Here is a 20,519-nt window from a genome sequence, read left to right as displayed (position 1 = left end):
GCAGCAAACCACCATGGCACGTGTATACCTATGTAACAAACCTGCACGTTCTGCACATTCTGTTATATGATCACAGAATGTATTATTAGACAGCCCTGGACATGGTTGGGTTGGTCAAATGAACTGCTATTCAGATTTAAATACAACAGTGTATGATAAATAGAGACCCTTTATTTGCTTCCTATTGAGAAAGCTCTAGCCAGATAGATTCCTGGAAATTGGTCCCCATCATAAATTTTGTAGGGACCAAAGGCAGTAGTGCCCTTGGACCCAGGCCAGAAAAACTGTGCTCTGGGCCCTCCATTTTACAGGACACCAACCTGACTCTTCTTATGGGGTGACAAATCTCCAGGCCAGCACCCAAAGCCTAGGTACCCACTAAGTCCCCAAGCCCCAGAACCTGGGGATTCCCTGACTGATATTACCAAAGCCACTTCTTGGCCCTGAGCTAGCCACTTCTGAGAACTGTCCTCCCAATGAAGGACCCAACAACTGTTATAGGCATGCCTGGGCTTGAGCGGCGGACAAAATGTGGCTGTTAGAAGGTGTGAACAGAACTTGGTTTTGCGGGGTGCGGTATTCACACACAGGTACAAAAATCCCCTCTTGTCCTTGAAGCTGGCTGGGCACAGGAAGCGAAGGCGGTGAGAATGTACAGGCCAAGGATTTGGATCTCTGACTCTCTCCTACCTGCCATGTTTCAGGGAGAAACTCCGAGGTGTCTGAGAATTCTACTTACAAAGCTTCCAGGTTGTTACAAAGGTAATTTCTCAAGCCAGGAACACAGAACATATTTTATTTGTTAGCATGATACAGTCCTTGTAAAATTTTAAACATAGGGTAGGTAAGCCCTGGGCTTGCAAATGTTAGGGGGAGGCTGGAAGTCAGAGTAATCAATTCTGTTGAGGTTTCTCGGAGGGTTTGCACATTATTGCTCGAACTGGTGAACACCTGTGGTATCTCTGCATGTGAAATTTCTTCCTTCCCTCCCTCCCTCCTTTCCTCCCTCCCTCCTTCTTCTCTCTCTCTCTCTCTCTCCCTCCCTCCTCTCTCTTTCTTTAGACGGAGTCTCTCTCTGTCATCAGCTGGATGACATCTCGGTCACTGCCACTTCCGCCTCCTGGTTCAAGCGATTCTCCTGCCTCAGCCTCCCAAGTAGCTGGGATTACAGGTGCCCGCCACTGCGCCCACCTAATTTTTGTATTTTTAGTAGAGACGGGGTTTCACGATCTTGGCCAGGCTGGTCTCGAACTCCTGACCTGGTGATCCACCCGCCTTGGCCTCCCAAAGTGCTGGGATTACAGGTGTGAGTCACCGCGCCCGGCCCAGCATGTCAAATTTCTTTCAAAAGGCTGCCTTTCTAGTGAGGTCTGGATGCATACTTTAGAGACCAGCGCTGTTGTTGCTGAAGGCCAGAAACAGCTTCAGAATGTTCATGGTATTGAAGAGGTACCTGTTTCCTGGCTCCAGTGCATTTGGGACAAATGAGATTACCACAGTGAGGAAAGAAGGCGATTCCTTCCAAGATAACTTGGTTTTGGGTACTTTCCCCGTAGGGTTGGTCCAGGAAATTCCCTGCTCTCCTCCCTACTCCATCCTCCGGGTCAGGCTCTTTGGGCCACATGGGCAGTCTCCAGAAGCGCACAGGACGACTTTGTCTGGAGCGCGGTGGCGGCGAAGGGAAACGCGCAGGAGAGTGGACACCGCTGCTGGAGTTTGGACTCGAACTTTCCTCCGTTCTCTCCACGAGTTACTGACTCCCCGCGGGCCCCCCACAACTCCTGCCCGGAGGCTGAGGCCAGGACGCGCAGTCGGACTCTGCAGGTCCCGGGAGCGCGCGCCTCCTCTCGGGAGCCCCGGGCAGCGGCAGACGCCGGGAGAGCCGGAGAGCCGCGGAGGAGGGGGGGAAGGGGCGGGGGCGGGGGCAGGCGGGGAGGAGCCGCCGCGGGTCCTGGCCAGGGGAGGAGGCGGCGGCGGCGGAGGAGGTGGAGGCGGTGCTGGCGCCGGGCGGTAGAGAAGCGCTGGGACCCGTGTGGCCGTGACCCCCGGCTCCCTGGAGGCCCAGCGCAGCCGCAGCGGACAAAGGAGCATGTCGGCGCCTGGGAGGGCCCGTCCTCCGGCCGCCATGAGGCTCCGGGCGCCGCTGGGCCCGCGCCGCTCTCCAGCCCGCCCCGGGTCCGGGGCGGCCCGCTAGGCCAGTGCGCCGCCGCTCGTCCCGCAGGCCCCGGCCCGCAGCATGGAGCCGCCCGGACGCCTGAGGGGCCGCGCGCAGCCGCCGCTGCTGCCTCCGCTCGCGCTGTTAGCGCTGCTCGCCCTGCTGGGAGGCGGTGGCGGCGCCGCGGCGCTGCCCGCCGGCTGCAAGCACGATGGACGGCCCCGAGGGGCTGGCAGGGCGGCGGGCGCCGCCGAGGGCAAGGTGGTGTGCAGCAGCCTGGAGCTCGCGCAGGTCCTGCCCCCAGACACTCTGCCCAACCGCACGGTCACCCTGTGAGTATCGCCCGGGCGCCCGGTCCTCTCCCGCTCGGCTCTTGTCTCCGCTTAACTTTGGAGAGGGGTCCTGCCGGCACCCACGCGCCTTTGTGTGGAGCTATAGGCAGGGGGTGGTGCTAGGAAAGAGCTCGTGTGCTTGGCATGGGTGCAGTTCAGGGAAGGGCAAACCAATCTGCGTCCGAGCTGCTTCCCAGCTCCGCTAGTTCGCAAAGTAAAGTTTTCGGGTTCTCAGGCGCGCCCCGCGCTGTCCCGAGCGCAGCGCTGCTGCCGCGCTGTGCCACGTGAGGATGCAAGTAAACATGCTGTTGGCAGAGTTAAACCTCATTCATCCTGGGCTGGGGTTTCCAGAAAACACAATGCTCGATTACAAGCGCCAGTCCTTGTGCTTCTTTGCAAATTAAATAACACTTAGGCGGTAGAGTTTGCAAAACAGAAGGTCTGTGTGCGATCCCAAACCCCAAGACGTTTCCTTTGCCTTTTGCTATCTTAGTTTTATTACAGCTAAAGAGCACCTTTAAAGATACAGTTATTATTGAGGGCTGGAAACATTTCAGATCAGTCTGTGCATGTACCTTGCATTCCCGTTTTCGTGTCTGTGAGGCCTCATATTTAAAAGCCAGGAACTTTGGAACGGAAAACGGGGGGTTTGTTGAGCCTTCCAACTCGAGGGACTTTTGGTTTTCGGATTGAGTTTCCACCTGGAAGGAAAAATTTTGGTAACTCACTTGTGCTGGGATTCACGGTTTGGTTTTGCAAACGTCGTTCTGCCAATTCTAGCTGAACAGTTGGCCCAGTGACTGTCGAGTTTGTTTTCAAAAGGATGAATTGGTTTGGAAAGTTTTGAGTCTCAGTGTTTCTCATGGATATTTTGTTCAACTGAAATGTGAGTCCCTGGGCTCCGCGTTCCTCTGTGTTGTTTTGGTTGGTTTCCTAAAAAAAGAAAGCGGCCACTATACAAACAGGAATGCAAGGGCCGCAGCATGATCTATGAAAACACTTGAAGTATGATTTTAAATGTAACTCAAATTCAGCTGGAGTGTATACAGGTAGGCCAGGCATACGTTCCATTACTAACACCTTTGTTTACCCGTCATTTCCATTTTTTGAATTAGGAAACATTTAACCATGAAAACTCTGTCTACGTGTCTGTTAATGGAGGCATGAAGATGGGTGAAAGGGTTTTTGTTTTGTTTGCCTCTTTTACTAACCCGTTACCATTTGGTGGTGGCAGCAGTTATATTTATTTATCTCTTAGCCAGATTCTTTGAAGTGGAAATTTTGGGTATAGGACTTTAATTACACTCTGTGTGGAGAAAATCCCAATGTTGGAGGAGATTTTCTTTGTTACTCTGCAAAAATTAGTCATCATGTAGTTACGTTATAAACATTTAGGTTTTGGGTCAATGAATGGCACTTATGTTGACTCATGTTTATGTCCAGTTTTTCTGACCTAAAAGTGTCAACAATTCCTGCTGGAATTTGTCAACTACTTGTAAACTGTTGATTTTGCTTTGCAGAAAAAAATAGGGGAAATTGATTTTCAGCATATTATCAAGCTATTTTACTACATTTTATATGAACTGGTTAAAATATAAATAACTATGAAATGTCATTTTTATCCAGGTCTTTTTTTTTTTTTTTTTTTTTTTTTTGGTGCCGGAAAGCTCTTTAGATGAAAATAAAATTAAGGTCGGGGATGGTAGCTCACACCTGTAATTCCAGCACTTAGTGAGGCTGATGCGGGTGGATCACTTGAGACCAGCCTGGCCAACATGGTAAAACCCGTCTTTACTAAAAATACAAAATATTAGCCAGGTGCGGTGGTGGGTGCCTGTGATCCCAGCCACTTGGGAGGCCAAGGCAGGAGAATTGCTTGAACCTGGGAGGCAGAGTTTGTAGTTAGTTAGTGGAGAGGGCGCCATTGCACTCCAGCCTGAATAACAAATGTAAAACTCTGTCTCAAAAAAAAAAAAAAAAGAAGAAAGCTGTTCTGGCTGAAGAGGGTTCAAGGTATATGAGGCACCCCATATATAGTCTTATGGGCCAGTTTCCTCATTTTACTAAAGAATAGAGAGTTATTGTAAATTAGGGACTCCCCGGAATTCTCATAGTAGAGTGGCATACGAGTCGAAGTCCCAGATTCCCGTCCTGCAGTTCAGATGCTTTCTCATTAGCCCCTCTTGCCTTCATCTTAGTTGAACACAGTTTTTGTTGATGGCCCCTAGGTAGTAGGTAGCCTGTTGAAGTTTGGACTGGGTGTTAGTGCCTAGGGCTGCTGCAAATTACTACAGATTTGGTGACTTGAAACAACAAATTTATTCTCATAGTTCTGGAGGCCACAAGTCCAAAGTCAGTGTATCAGCAGGGCCATTCTCTCTCTCAGGACGTTGGGAAGAATGCTTGCTTCTCTCAGCTTCTGGTTTTCCTTGGCTTAGGGCAGCATCACTTTGAAGCCGGAAAGGCTGCGAAACAAACCTCTGGAACACCGAACTGGGAAGGAAGTGGTGATTGATTTGGCCAGGAGTTGCAGCGGGTCTGTATGCCCCAAATAGCAGAGCTCCCCTAACAAAGAAAATCCCTGCTCTTATAAAGGTTTACAACTCTAGAAATTACATGTGTTAGGGTCTTGGTCCATGGAGTAGGCGTGGGGTTTGCAATTTAGGTGGGAGTTTGATCATCTTTAAGTAAAAACAATGCCTTCCCAAAAGATCCCTCCATACCATGCCTTTGGGTGATTAAAGGTGGCGCCCAGTCTGCCAGCCTTTACTTCTCCTATTGAAATGCAGTGTGGAAGTTAAGGGGGAGGTGGTCTTAGATGCCTAGGTGATTAAGCGTTTCCTTCCTCAACTTCAGTCTCTGCATCTGTCTTCCCTTGGCTTTCTCCCTGTGTGTCTGTGTGTCTCAAATCCTCTTCTTTCACTTTTAAGAATACCAGTTATTGAATTTAGGGTCCGCTCCTAGGTCCAGGATGATTCATCTCAAGATTCTTTACTTAAATACATCTGCAAAGACCCTGTTTCTAAATAAGATTACGTTAAAAAGTCAGGACGTGGACATTTTTTTCTGTGAGACACTGTGCAGCTCATGACAGAATACAAATAAGAACATGGTCTTTCTTCTCCAGGAACTTACAGATATTTGGGGAGAAAGATTCATGACTAAGTCCCAGAACAGTATAGTCAGTGCTCTATTACCAGGGTGCACATGTAGCAAAAGAAACCCAGAGAAGGGTAACCAAGGCCGCCTTCTCCCTCAATCCTAGTGGAATTGAGGATCCTGAGCCAATTCTGGAAAGAAGAAAAAGATAACTGTGGGCCTGGCACAGTGGCTCACACCTATAATCCCAGCACTTTGGGAGGCCGAGGCGGGCAGATCACTTGAGGCCAGGAATTCGAGGCCAGCCTGACCAACATGACGAGAACCCATCTCTACCAAAAATACAAATATTAGCTGGGCGTGGTGGCTTGCACCTGTAATCTCAGCTACTAGGGAGGCTGAGGCTGGAGAATCACTTGAACCCGGGAGGTGGAGGTTGCAGTGAGCACAGGTCATGGCGCTGTACACCAGCCTGGGTGACAGAGTGAGACTCTGCCTAAAAAAAAAAAAAAAAAAAAAAGTGACTGTGAAGAAAATGATGAGGGGACAAGGGGAGGAAATGATGGGGTCGTAAGTGGGGGACCCCAGAGTTTGGAGAGGACAGTATCTGGTTATGCTGCTGTGCAGTTGGTGTTGCTGGAATGCCAAAGGCAAGTGTCTAGTGCCCAAGGTGGTCAGAGAGGTGTCTGTAGGGGCTGAGTCGAGGACAGGAAGGCTCCCTGGTTTGAACCTTTATCACTTAGGTGTGGCCAGGTGTTTCTAGCTGAGTTGTGATATGGCCACAGAGAGGAAAATTAACGGATGGGAATTGGGAGAATGGCAAAGATGAGATAGAATTTATTTTTAATCAGGAAAAGTAAAGCTATTTCTATTTAGTGGATGAACTGGTCTTCATCGTAGCCTGTAAGTCAGACCCTTCAGCAGTATTAATGAACAACATTTGTTTCTGTAGCTATGCTTAAAGAGAGGCCTGGCAGATACCCTAGGCTTAACTGTGTGTTCCCCTTGTCTCAGGTAGACTTTTGTACTGAGGGATTAAACTGCCTCTATTATTTTTATTTTATTTTACTTTATTTTTTTGAGATGGTGTCTCACTCTGTCGCCAGGCTGGAGGGCAGTGGCATGATCTCGGCTCACTGCAACCTCTGACTCCCTGGTTCAAGCACTGCCTCAGCCTCCTGAGTAGCTGGGATTACAGGCATGTGCCACCACACCCAGCCAATTTTTGTATTTTTAGTAGAGACGGGGTTTCACCATGTTGGCCAGGATGGTCTTGATCTCCTGACCTCATGATCCGCCTGCCTCGGCCTCCCAAAGTGCTGGGATTACAGGCATGAGCCACTGCACCCAGCTTATTTTTTTTTTTTTTCTTTTTGATACAGAGCCTTGCTCTTTCACCCAGGCTGGAGTGCAGTGGTGTGATGTTGGCTCACTGCAACCTCCGCCTTCCAGGTTCAAGCAGTTCTCCTGCCTCAGCCTCCTGAGTAGCTGTGAGTACAGGCACCCGCCCCCACGCCTGGCTAATTTTTCTGTTTTTATTAGAGGCAGAGTTTCACCATATTGGCCAGGCTGGTCTCGAACTCCTGACCTTGTGAGCCGCCCTCCTCGGCCTCCCACAGTGCTGGGATTACAGGGCATGAACCACTGCCCTGCCTCTATTATTATAATACACAAATTGAACAAAAATTTACCTACGCTTAATGTTTTTGTTAAAAATATACTTATTTACTATATTTCTGTGATTTATATTCAATCTTGATCAATATTGTAAGTTTTGAAAGTTCTGAGGACTTCATTGAAAGAAACTTTAACAAACGTATCACTGCTTTTCTAAATGTGGTTTCCTTATGATGCTACCTGTTGATTCTAAACAAATAAAAGCATAAAAAAATTACTTGCAATTTGTCCGATAACTTCCAGGTTTTTCTCAGAAGAACACATTAAAATAGTGTAGAGTTTTGGTTCTTCATGTTTGTTATCAAATAACTAATAATTATTTGGACATAGCTGGTGTGGTTCAGTATCAAGTACAAGAAAAATGCTCGTATTGTTCAGAAACTTAAATCTAGTTGGGAAGGAAGGATTAGCACAGTAGGATGCAGACATTTAGGGAACAATTACAAGGCTGTCCCTAATTAAGTAATAAATCCTGTGCTGGAGACTGTTTCGGTGCTTCAGAAAGCCCAAACGGGAGAGATCAGTGTGGCTGGGGAGTCACTGGAAGGTATTTTATTTTCCTGGAGAAGTTAGGACTTGAGCATAGCCTGAAGGGAGGGAAGGATTGGATTGAGTGGGGAGAGGGTGGAAGAAGGGTGACAGGTGGTGGCTGGCCCACCTGAAGTGGAGAGACTCTATCAGGCGACTAGTGGGAAGAGCTTTACATAGGCCTGGCTGGGGGTCAGTTAGGGGAGAGTGGGCACAGGGGAGAGGAGGTGGCCCAGGCAGGACCACACTGGAGCATGGAGGAGCCTGAGAAGGAGCCTCTGCAGAGGCTGGAGGGAGCACCAGGAGAGAATCTCATCTCAGAATCTAAGAGAAGTTTACGTGTCAAGACTGGAATGGCCTCCCCAGTTGAGGTACTGAGAGATCAAGCCAGAAAGACCAAGGAATGGACAGCACTGGATTTGATGGCGGAGAGTCTGGTGTCCTCCTGAACAGTGTCCATGCATCACAGGTGAATAAGCCAGGTTGGGTGGCCTGAAGAGAGACGTGGGGATGGGTGCACAGATGAAGCGTTTGGCTTTTGATGGCAGCAGGGAAGTTCAATCCCCACAGTTGTAATCAACGCACCAGATAGCAATAACTTAAGCTTAGCCTGAGAATGACTGGATGGCAGGTGCGTCTGAATGTGGTTTGGAGTTCCAAGCTAGGGAGCCCCAGAGTGACCCACCTGGAAAGCCATTTTTTTTTTAATCTATGAGGAACACCTGAGTCTCCATCTTGTTCCATGGACATGGGCCATATTGGGGATCAGGGCCCTTTGTTTGGGGTTAATTGAAGATTGGCCAGTGGAAACAGGGGGAGGGTGCTAAGTGAAGATGCTGTGTGAACTGCATGCTTTTTGCAAGTTGCAAGGTTCTCTGCTCTGCCTGTAGCCACTGGACTGTGCAGTTATCCTCCCCAGCCCACCGCCACTGAACTGTCTCCCCTGCATGTAAGCCCTCAGTGAAACTCCATGTTCTGTTCCCTAGCTCTGGGTTTTTCTTTTCTTTTCTTTTTTTTTTTTTTTGAGACGGAGTTTCGCTCTTGTTACCCAGGCTGGAGTGCAATGGCGCGATCTCGGCTCACCGCAACCTCCGCCTCCCGGGTTCAGGCAATTCTCCTGCCTCAGCCTCCTGAGTAGCTGGGATTACAGGCACGTGCCACCATGCCCAGCTAATTTTTTTTTGTATTTTTAGTAGAGACGGGGTTTCACCATGTTGACCAGGATGGTCTCGATCTCTTGACCTCGTGAGCCACCTGCCTCGGCCTCCCAAAGTGCTGGGATTACAGGCTTGAGCCACCGCGCCCGGCCCTGGGTTTTTCTTCTTGAACCTGGTGTGATCCCTTCTGGAGTGGGTAGGGTTCAGCAAAACACCTAGTCATGGGAGAAATGGTGGAACACGGGTGTCAAGGCAGGTGGGAGGGCAGTGGGGTAAAGGTGGGAAGAAGAGGGAATTCTAGCCTCATTGCTTTTGTTTTCTCAAAGACATTTAGGTAGGGCGAGGGAAAAGGGGGCCAAGTGGAAGGTGAAAGAGAAGAGAAATGGTTCTTTTGGAATGTGAACCTACTGGGGATTGCAGGAAAGTCAGCAGGGAGGATCTTTTTCCACTTTTGCCTTCTGATCAGATTGAAAGGGAGATGGACAGTGCAATTGTTTTTCTCCACCTAGATTCAGCCTAGAGATGGGAATCCTTGGGTGTGGCCAGGTTTCTTCTTTGCCAGGTGAGTGGAGCCAAGGGAGAGAGGAGCAAAGTGATTGTAATCAGCAGGCCAGCAAGACGCCATGGCCCGAATTCTCACCAGCAGAGCCACTGGATCAAGAGTACAATTGTTATCTTTGAATGCAAAATCTTACGTACCTCTGCAGCCTCATTTCTCAATACCCAGCACAGGTTACTTTTTCCCTGGACGTTGGTTGAGGCGGTGTTGTGTTGTAAACACAGTGCCAGGGGGGTTCAGGGTTAAAATTTGACGTGATGCTTTCATCCAAGGATCAGTCTTCTCTACAAATGCAACGTCCCCTGAGTAGAGTTTATACTTCGCTTCCTGTGTGCCTTGGCTAAGGCACCCTTGCCTTGGAATCTCAGTCTGGGAAATTCTGGGATATTCTTCAATAACCAACTCGGCTGCTACAAACTCTTCACTGTTCTGGCATTTTGATCCTTTCCATCTCTGAACCCAGTCAGCTATTAGTGTTTGTGCTCTTGTGTTGCTTTCTATGATGCTGGTGCTGCTCTCAGAATGCACATAATCCTGAAAGGAAGGACTCTGACTTGTCTTTGCACAGCGCCTCGAGTATGGGTGGGTACATAATTGTTCTTTATTGGTAAGAGTAATGCTAACAGTGATATGGCTAGGAGATGGAAAAGTTGGGGACAGAAGACGGATGCGAATTCACATGTTTATCTTATTAAAGCACATGATAATATATGTTTATTTAGTTTGTTAGGTTCATAGCTGTGGGATCCCTGATTCAAGGATGGGTATATTAAATCTATCTGCGGTCACATGTGATCTACTTGGCAAGCACACATAGACGGTGTTGGGAAGTGGCTTGAACTCCTACCAGGAATATTGCTCAGAAATCATGCAGGATTGGGGGCACAGTTTGGCATTTGGTCCGTGAATGCAAATCGCAGGCTTTTCTGATAGGTTGACAGGGTTGCATATCATCCAGCTGCAAAGTTCTCTTGTTTCTTGCCTGCTTAGAGTCCTCCAGCACCGGGAGAGTACACGAGAGATGTTGGTGGGTTTGGCAAGATACCAAGTCCCAAAACAAATGAATATGGTAACATTTGGTGAGGTTGCTCCCAAAGCAGCTCCAGCTTCTGTTCCCAGGAGCCTGTAAAGATGGTTTAAAAAACAGACAAAGATAGAAGTAAAAACTCCAGAAAGTAACTCAGAAAATGACACGTGATTACTTCTTTTTCCATTCAGTTGCTTCTCAGGAAGCACTTGTTTACTGACTTGATGCTGTGGGGGAATCTTAAATCTAGAGAACATAGCTAATTTATTGGGTCAACATTTTTCTTGTACACAAAGATTAGAATACAGAGTGCTTTGAGTATTAGTAGCTTATTAACTCAGTTTTTGCAAAGATTTGGAAACTATAGATGCAAACTTGCTCAGTAAGTTTTTAACGTAAGACAATATAATTTTAATTCATGATCTATGGGTATGGTTTGGCTTGCATTTATGTTCAAATACAGACAATTTTAGTCTGAAGAGGGAGCTTTACAAAGTACACTATTCCTCCCAAGGTTGCTTTTTTTTCTGTCTTGACTAAAGTTTCAGAAATGTTGCATGTCTAGTAAGGGAATTACCTACATGTAGCGGTAGAGTGGGACAGAGATGAGGTAGTTGGCTCCCGGAAGGCACATGTCTGTCTTGGCCACTTCTAGTACCATGCCGAGCACATTACAGATACTGAGCTTTTGCTTTTTTTTTTTTTTTGTTGGATAGGCTCTCGCTCTGTCACCCAGGCTGGAGTGCAGTGGCACGATCTTGTCTCAGTGTAACCTCCGCCTCCCGGTCTCAAGCAATTCTCCTGCCTCAGCTTCCCGAGTAGCTCTGACCACAGGCATGCGCCACCATACCCGACTAAATTTTTGTATTTTTGCTAGAGATGGGGTTTCACCATGTTGGCTAGGCTGGTCTCAAACTCCTGACTCCAAGTGATCTGTCTGCCTTAGCCTCCCAAAGTGCTGGGATTACAGGCATGAGCTACTGTGCCCAGCCTGCTTTTGCTTTTCATCCTAGCAAAGCATTTCCTCTTCTCACATCCTTCCTGTTCAGGGTCTGAAGGTTAAAAATGGAAGGTTTAAGAGGTTGATAGAAAAATACTCCAGCACCACCTTCCTCCTTCTCCCTCGATCTTCAACACATTGATCTTCTTGTTCTTATTTGTAAATGGTGAGTCCCAGGGTAAATGTGCCTTTCTATATACAGTGTGGGCTGGCCAAAGACCAAAAATTTCGCTTTTGATTTTTACTCTTCTCCAGTCACATTCTTGATAATCTGTTCTCTGGTTTCCTAAATTTGTCCTAAACTTGCTTTTGCATTCATTTAGCAAAGAGTTATTCAGTGCCACCCCTGCTTGTGGATGTATGGGACTCTTATGTCTGGCTTGACTTTTCTTTTGGTCTGTTAGACCAGTTTTCTCTTAGTCTTGTACCTCTTCCTAGCCTCTTGCCTTCTAGCTATTCATTATCTGTCATATCTCTCCCTGGTTAGACGTGACTATCCAGCTCCTTTTGATGTGATTTAACCTGCATCTTCCTTCATTGTTATACTCAACAGGGGGATAGCAGGTGGAATTTTAGAAATTCTTTTTTTTTAAGACAGGGTCTTGCTCTGTTGCCCAGCCTGGAGTGCAGTGGTGCGATGTCTGCTCACTGCAACCTCCGCCTCCTGGGCTCAAGTGATTCTCCTGTGTTAGCCTCCCGAGTAGCTGGGATTACAGGTGCCTACCACCACACCCAGCCAGTTTTTGTATTTTTTTGTAGAGATGGGGTTTCACCATGTTGGCCAGGCTGGTCTCGAACACCTGACTGTAAATGATTCACCCTCCTCAGCCTCTCAAAGTTCTGGGATTACAGGTATAAGCCACCGCGCCTGGCCGGAATTTGAGAAATTCTAAATGGGCAATGGGAGTTCCTAAAGGAAAATTTGCAAGACTGTTTTAAGAACAACCTTGCTAAAGGGACTGATGGTGTTTTTTTTTTGCTCTATGACCATCATTGCTTTTCTTCCCATGTCCCACTGCTAGGCACAAAACCTTTCCTCTCTCTAGAATGTCTTAGACTTGCTAGTTGACTTACACAGTCACCTGCCTTATTTATGGCAGTTCTAGCCAAGATTTTTCATGCCATGACACAGATAGACCATGATGATGTACGCACTGGAATGAAATGGTGAGGATGCTCCTGGCCAGATCCCTTTGCATTAGGCTTACATCCATTTAGGTCCCAGGGTCAGGGGAGTACTTATCCCCACCTTCCGATAACCTGGTTGGTCAGTTTGCATTTGAGGCTTTTCCAACTTTGCATTTGAATCAAGAGAGAGCATTAAAAGTTCGGAGGCTTGGGCCACAGACCCCATGTTCTGATGTATTGTTCAGGGATGGAGCGTGGACGTTGGTATTTTTCGGAGCCCCATGGGGTGGTTCCGATATCACCTGGGTTGAGAACCTGCTGCTTTGTATCCCAGCAACCTGAAGGGCTAACCCTAGTCACCATCTGTCATCTGCCACAACAAAAGAAGGTAGAAGAAAGCACAGGAGCCAGTTGAGGGCAGCTGCCTCATGTGGGAGGGAGGGGCTGGTCTAAGCAGAACAAACACGATGAAATCAAGAGACATTTGTAGGACACAGAGCTGAGAGCTTCAAGACGGGGCCTTATTCATAAGATCCAAGAAAAACAGCCATTGGTAAAGCCGAGAGTGACGCGCAGAAGCCAGGGTTAAGGACAATAAGGTTTTAGAGATGTACTGGGGAGTTAAATGAATAAAACGAGAATGTCTAACTGCAGCAGGCATCTGTGCAACAGTATTTGAGGGCCTGCTATTCACAGGCATCTCGGAGAGACAAGAGATTTTCTTTGTCAGGACATGTAGGTTGCTGCCAGGCTGCAAAACTGAACCAACTGGGGTATCAGGCATTTGCTAGTTTCTTTTAGTGCCTCATCATTTCAGATGATTGACATTCTTGGTTCTTAATTTAAATACAATTTTTAAAACTTAATGTTTTTTGTCTTTTTTTTCTTTCCCCAGTTTTGTCTTCTGAAGTTTAAATTGCATAATGATTGAATTGTTGTGCACCTTTACAATCTTTTGTTCTTGAGTGCTCACCATGGTTGGGTGCAGATAGAATTGTGTATCACACACACAGAAGGCTAACTTATCCATCACCCTCACCATGGACAATTTAGGCTTCAGTCTATTTAGGTTTTTAAGCCCTTTTTATGATTCTGCTTGAAGACAGTAATGTGTTAAGCATGAGAAAATCTTTTCTCAGGATTGCTAACTCTGTATGTAAAAGTACTTTCCCTACCTGTTTAACAATTGTACTTGAAAGCTAAGATGTCTCTACACAAGAAGAATAAATGTGTCCCCTATCATGGTTGGGGGATGTAGAAGTTCCCTTAAGTTGTCTAAGCTCCTCAATCCCAGTGCCATTCTCTGCCCTCTCCCCAGGCACTGGAAATCATACACAGTATGTGATTAGTAAAGGTGATTGGTAAATGTTCGTGAGTTAAATTCATTCCTGATATGAGGACATTTCTCAGTTAGAATACATGGTTCCAAGTATGTGACCTGTTCCTATCTGGAATGTGAGTTCTTTTTTTTGTTGTTGTTACCCAGGCTGGAGTGCAATGGTGCGATCTCGGCTCACTGCAACCTCCGCCTCCTGGGTTCAAGCAATTCTCCTGCCTCAGCCTCCCAAGTAGCTGGGATTACAGGTATGTGCCACTGTGCCCAGCTAATTTTTTTGTACTTTTTGTAGAGACGGGGTTTCTCCACGTTGGTCAGGCTGGTCTTGAACTCCCGACCTCAGGTGGTCTGCCTGCCTCGGCCTCCCAAAGTGCTGGTATTACAGGCATGAGCCACTGTGCCTGGCAGAATGTCAATTCTATTGAGGTGTCAGAGACTTCGTTTCCTCTTGTATCTGTATCACCTAATATAGTGACAGGCATTTAACAGCCTTGGCTGCCATGGTCTCGTATTGTGGGTGGGATAGTAGAAAGCAGGTTGTACATTGTGCTGGAAATGATCAGTCTAAACCCTCCTTCTATTTAATTGAAAGAAAGTTAGAGCAACTGTGGAGATGTAACTGTAATGCAGGTTCATTAACATAGTTGTTAAAATGTTCTTTCTTTAAGCCTGCTTGGATCTAAGTCTAATTAAACTGATTCATTTCCCATCAAGATAAGACTTAAAAGCATTCTTTGTTTTATTGTGCAATTCTTTCTGATTCTTTTCTCATGAAAAAGGCAAAGAGAAATTGACTACCTGTGTATTCATCTCCAGGGTGGTGTTTAAGATGGATATCCTTTCTGTTAGATTTATTATTATCATTTTTGGTGTTTAAGATGGGTATCCTTTCTATTAGATTTATTATTATCATTTTTAACTGGCTGTTTGTTTGTTTTAAATGAGACCAAATGTAAAGTCTTCCTCTATGACCAAGGTGCAGTTAGAATTCTAAAGTCTTTCCAGTAACCTGGAAGTGCATGCAGTCTAGCCCAGTGGACAGTGTTAGTCTGGCTCTTCCATTCCTTGGGATGACCTCCTACCTCCTGTTTTCTTGCATTATGACAGCTGTCATGCTGTTTTGGAATTATTTATTTGCAACCCTGCTTCTCCTACCAGATTGTAGACTCTTGATGGCCATATTTGTCTGTGCTTCCCTAGTGTCTAGCACATGAGCACTCAGTAAATCTTTGTACAAGAGGTCTCATTTTTCTTACTATTTTTTTTTCTTAAGTAGAACTGGAAAGAATCTTGCATTATTCTTAAGCAGGAAGAATCTGTCACGGATAAACTTGAGACTCTTCAAAGAAGCATAACCAACATACAAGGTCAAGGCTTAAACTCCCACTCTTCACCTGATAGTAAAAAGTGTCTTTTACCCGGATTTTTTTTTTTAATTTCTTTCTCCAGTTTTCACCTACCTCTTGAGAAGCCATTGCTTTTCTTTTTTTTTTTTTTTTTATCTTGAACTTCTCCCCGAGTTTGTGATGTTTCTCCTCATTGTATGTAGCCACTTCCTTTCCTCCTCTGTTAAAAAAGCTCCTCTTCTTAAAATACTCCCTTGCAGCACTGTGATTGAATGACCACTCTTTCCTTCCCAAGTGAACTTCTTGAAAACTAGCTTGAATCCATCCTCTTCATTTCCTTACCTCTTATTTCATTTTCAGCCTATTGCTGTCTAGTTTCTGTCACACGTTCTTGCTGAAGTCTGCCTAGAACTTCATTTTGAAGTTCATCACTACATACTTCTTTCTCTTCTGGTCCTTTAGCTTGATGGACATATCTGGGTTTATCATTACTAATTATTGCATTTGGCAACTGTGTTTGCAACTTAAACTATTCTTTCACCCTCACATGGTTTGGGATGGATATGGCTCTCAGGAGGACCTGGCTAGCTTCGCTGCATGGTTTCCCTGCCAAGATAGACACAGGAAGGAGGGTAGTACCTCCTAGGGGATGCTATGTTTTTTGAGGTAAGGCTCCTGGGAATTGGTGTCATCTAGTCTGAACCTATGAGAAATAGAGATTGCTTGAGATTATTGCCTACTTAAAGAACCTTAGTGAATTGTTCTACAAGGATTTGACTTTTCAGGGTTTCTTGATGAAAGAAAAAAAAAATTACACATTTGAGTGCTTCCCTCGAGGATAAAGTTGAAAAACTTGTCCATCAGCTTAGCTAGAAGTTAGCAACCACAGACAGAAACTTTGTAAGACATTTTTTTTTAAAGCTTTGTAAGATTCTTAGTTCTTGTATTAGTTTTTTTCATCTTTTCCCATTTTTAGTGATTATAAAACCCTTTACATTGGAATTGTTCTCTTGTTACTATGTGTAGCAAAAATGAGAGGGAAAATTCTGTACTAAGTCTTAGTATATGTAGTGGGAGAGTAGGTGGTGGCAGCCTAAAAATGGAAAGGAAACGTGAGGAGTCTCCAGGACCTGCAGTCAATGAATAACAGGCTCCCCCCGTGGCTGGTGAGAGAGTTTTGGGAGGTGAGCATAACATGGCTGATTCAGGTACTTTCTTGTTCTTTAATTTCTATGATATTTTGCTGATCTGTGAAAATGATAAGCCTTAATGGTTGTATTTTATTCTGACCCAGAGTTTATTTTCTAGTGATGCCTTTATTTTTTTGTTGGGATGTTGCTGGATAGTAAAGTAAAACTGGAGATCCTGGCCTTTCTCATTGTTCTCCTTTAAGAAAATGGATTTCAGAAAACACTTGTCTTTAGCCTTCTCATGAAATTAATTTCATAGACCTGTTTGTCATTGTCATGTAACCCTGGTAGAGTTACCTAATATAAAAGTGTATTAATATTTTCTAGGGAAACAGAACCAATGGGATAGATGCAGAGATACGAAGAGATTTTTTTTCCTTTTTGAGATGGAATCTCCTTTTTGTCGCCCAGGCTGGAGTGCAATGGTGTTATCTCAGCTTACTGCAACCTCCGCCTCCTGGGTTCCAGCAGTTCTCCTGTCTCAGCCTCCCGAGTAGCTGGGACTGTGTACACCTGCCATCATGTCCAGCTAATTTTTGTACTTTTAGTAGAGACAGGGTGTCACCATATTGGTCAGGCTGGTCTCAAACTTGTGACCTCAGGTGATCTGCCCACCTTGGCCTCCCAAAGTGCTGTGGGATTACAGGTGTGAGCCACCGCAACTGGCTGAAGAGATAGATTTAAGAGGAGAATTGTTGTAGGAATTGGCTCACATGGTTATAAGGAAGTCCCATGATCTGTAGCCTGGTGAACTAGGACAACTGGTGGTGGTGTTCAGATCAGGTTCAAATGCCTGAGAGTCTGAGAATCAGGTGGAGGGGAGGGTGTGAGTCGTGGGCTGGATCTGAAAGCCTAAGAACCTAGGCTGGGAAGCCTGGGTGTCTGAGGGCAGGAGATGAGTGTCTCAGCTCTAGCAGAGAGGGAATTTGCCCTGCTGCCTTTTTGTTTATTCAGGCCCCCAGTGTATTTGTTGATGCCCACTTAAAGTAAGCAATCTACTTAAAGAGGACCAGTCTACTTTGGTCTTCCCCAAAGTGGATTAGAGAGGATCATCTGCTTTATTCAGTTACCAATTTTAAGTGCTAATCTCTTCTGGAACCGCTTCCATAGACATACCCTGAAGTAAGGTGTTACCAGCTATCTGGACACCTCTGAGTTTACATTCACGAGTAAAATTACAACAGGGTAAAAAAACTGTTGTTTTGTTTTCTTTTTAAAGCAGAGATTTATTTCTATTTGCTAGTCTGACTCTTAAAACTGGTAACATTTGTGAACTACTCTGATAGAGAAACTCCAGGTGTCTGTGGAGTTCTTTAACTTTCAGAACTTTGTTGTTAGCGTCCTTAACTGATTTAAAGTTCTAATAACAACCAACATTGGAATATTTATCATGTGCTAGGTACTGTGCCAAATACTTCCGTACAACATCTCACTTGATCGCTGAAACAGCTTTATGAGCTCTGTATAGTTCCCATTTTACGGGAGTGCTAACTAAAGCGTGGACAAGTAAATTGATCTTCTCAGGTTACACATAGGCTGCTGGGCCTGGCTCCTGGCCTTCAATTCTAACTGTTGTTATGTTCATAAAAGTCACACGTGAAGTGCTTTCTTTGGTGGTGGTGTTGGAGTAAGCCTTTGTAGAACCGTTGGTACAGAAGACTTGTTTACATTGAAGGATTCCTTTAGAGATGGCTGACAGATGGGAAACCAAAGTGCGGGCTGAGCATCTCAAATATGAAAATAGGAAATCCTAAATGCTCCAAAATCCAAAACATCTTGGGACTGACATGATGCTCATAGGAAATGCTCTTTGGAGCATTTTGGATTTCAGATTATTGGATTCAGGGTGTTCAGCCAGTAAGTATAATGCAAATATTCCAAATTCTGAAAAGACCCAAAATCAGAAGCAGTCTTTGTCCCAAATGTTTTGAATGAGGGATGTGCAACCTGTAACTGAGAATTTTCACCAAGTGCACATTATGTCCAAGTAACTAACTGTTGAAGGAAAGAATTTTAACATCCCATTTTGCTATCATCTAGTGGTTGAGGAAACGACCAAGGGCACTTATACTTAGGTTTGTAACATAATCTGTTTATTATACAATCAGTCTTTCTTTGCTTATCTGCTGTATTCTTGAGACTGAAAATTTTATCCTGGAATAATAAATGACCCTATCTCAAACAGCCGTGGTATTAAGATGAAAGGAGTAAGAACATCATAGGGCGAGTAGATGCATTTTTGGGAGGTGTCCATCTGAAGTGACATGAATTCATAACACTCTAGTTCTCTCTACATGTCATGCTGTTGCTGGGTGATCAGGGAACCATCATTCCTACTCTTTACTTAATGACGATGACCAGAATGGAGGATACAGGGGAAATAGCATGAGACGGAATGGATGTGGGGATTCACGTTGGTTTTGCTACTAGGTAGAATTGTGTCGCCCAGTAAATCACATTTATGGCCTTCACTTTCCTGACTAGTAAAGTGAGGTTTTTTAACTAGGCTGTCTTTAATGATTCTTTAACTGCTAAAGTTCTATGATTTTACGTATGAAACCAAACCTAACAACATTGCTAACATGTATGTTTTAAAGCCACAGAAGTTACGTGCACATTTAATGAAGCTCCAGTTGCTTTATTAGAAATGGTTGATTGCACCATTATATTGCATTAGAATAGTAATGGTAGGGCTGTTTACTTGTTCGGGGGCGGGGGACATTGGGGCACCTGGTAATTAAGCTTCAGGCCTGCCTGGTTCCTCAGCTTTGCTTGTCATTTGTTACCATTAATTGCCCCTCACTTACAAGCTAAGACCTGCCCTCCTTCCCTAGGGCTAATGCCAGCTTTGGGACCTTGAGCTCTCTTTATGCCAACTGGTTTTCTTTTTTTGTCCCTGAGAGTTCTGTCTTTAAGATCTGAACACTTGAGCTTTTTTTTTTTCCTTCTTTTTCTGAGACAGAGTTTCATTCTTGTTGCCCAGGCTGGAGTGCAATGGCTTAGTCTCGGCTCACTGCAACCTCCGCCTCCCGGGTTCAAGTGATTCTTCTGCCTCAGTCTCCCAAGTAGCTGGGATTACAGGAGTACGCCACCATGCCTGGCTTATTTTGTATTTTTAGTAGAGATGGGTTTTCTCCATGTTGGTCAGGCTGGTCTTGAACTCCTGACCTCAGGTGATCCTCTTGCCTTGGCCTCCCAAAGTGGTGGGATTACAGGCATGAGCCACTGTGTCCAGTCGTTTTTTTTTTTTTTTTTTTTTTTTTTTTTTTTTGAGATAGAGTTTCTTTTTTGTTGCTCAGGCTAGAGTGCAATGGCATGATCTTGGCTCACTGCAACCTCCGCCTCCTGGGTTCAAGCAATTCTCCTGCCTCAGCGTCCTGAGTAGCTGGGATTACAGGCTCCTGCCACCACACCAGCAAATTTTTGTATTTTTCAGTAGAGATGGAGTTCACCAGGTTGGCCAGGCTGATCTTGAACTCCCGACCTCAGATAATCTGCCTGCCTCGGCTTCCCAGAGTGCGGGGATTACAGGTGTGAGGTGCTGTGCCTGACCTTTTTTTGGTTTTGTTTTGTTTTTGAGAGAGCGTCTCGTTCTTTTGTCCAGGCTAGAGTGCAGTAGTTTGATCATAGCTCACTGGAGCCTTGAACTCCCACCTCAAACAATCCTCCCACCTCAGCTTCCCAAAGCACTGGGATTATAGGCATGAGCCACCACACCTGACCTGAACACTTGAGCTCTCACTCTCTTTTTTTTTGAGACAGGGTTTCACTCTTGTCACCCAGGATGGAGTGCAATGTCACGACCTTGGCACACTGCAACCTCTGCTCCCAGGTTCAAGTGATTCTCCTGCCTCAGCCTCCCAAGTAGGTGGTATTATAGGCACCTGCCAATAGGCCCAGCTATTTTTAAAAATATTTTTAGTAGAGACAGGTTTTCACCATGTTGGCTAGGCTGGTCTCGAACTTCTGATCTCAGGTGATCTGT

At 45.6% G+C, this 20,519-nt stretch overlaps 1 protein-coding gene across 1 annotated transcript in view; it reads left to right on the top strand.

The window, feature by feature from the left end:
- Positions 1-1,957: 1,957 nt before the first annotated feature.
- Positions 1,958-20,519, top strand: part of ADGRA3 (adhesion G protein-coupled receptor A3) — a 128,925-nt gene continuing 110,363 nt past the window's right edge. Inside the window, exon 1 of the mRNA XM_032273441.1 lies at positions 1,958-2,487. Coding sequence (XP_032129332.1) covers positions 2,237-2,487 — 251 coding nt within the window. The 5' untranslated portion in view covers positions 1,958-2,236. The remainder of the gene's footprint in view (positions 2,488-20,519) is intronic.

The sequence above is a fragment of the Sapajus apella genome, unplaced genomic scaffold (genome assembly GCF_009761245.1).
Source record: "Sapajus apella isolate SASKATOON/1434 unplaced genomic scaffold, GSC_monkey_1.0 scaffold5, whole genome shotgun sequence".
NCBI classification, from domain to species: Eukaryota; Metazoa; Chordata; class Mammalia; order Primates; family Cebidae; genus Sapajus; species Sapajus apella.
This window is presented reverse-complemented; position numbering and strand designations above follow the sequence as displayed.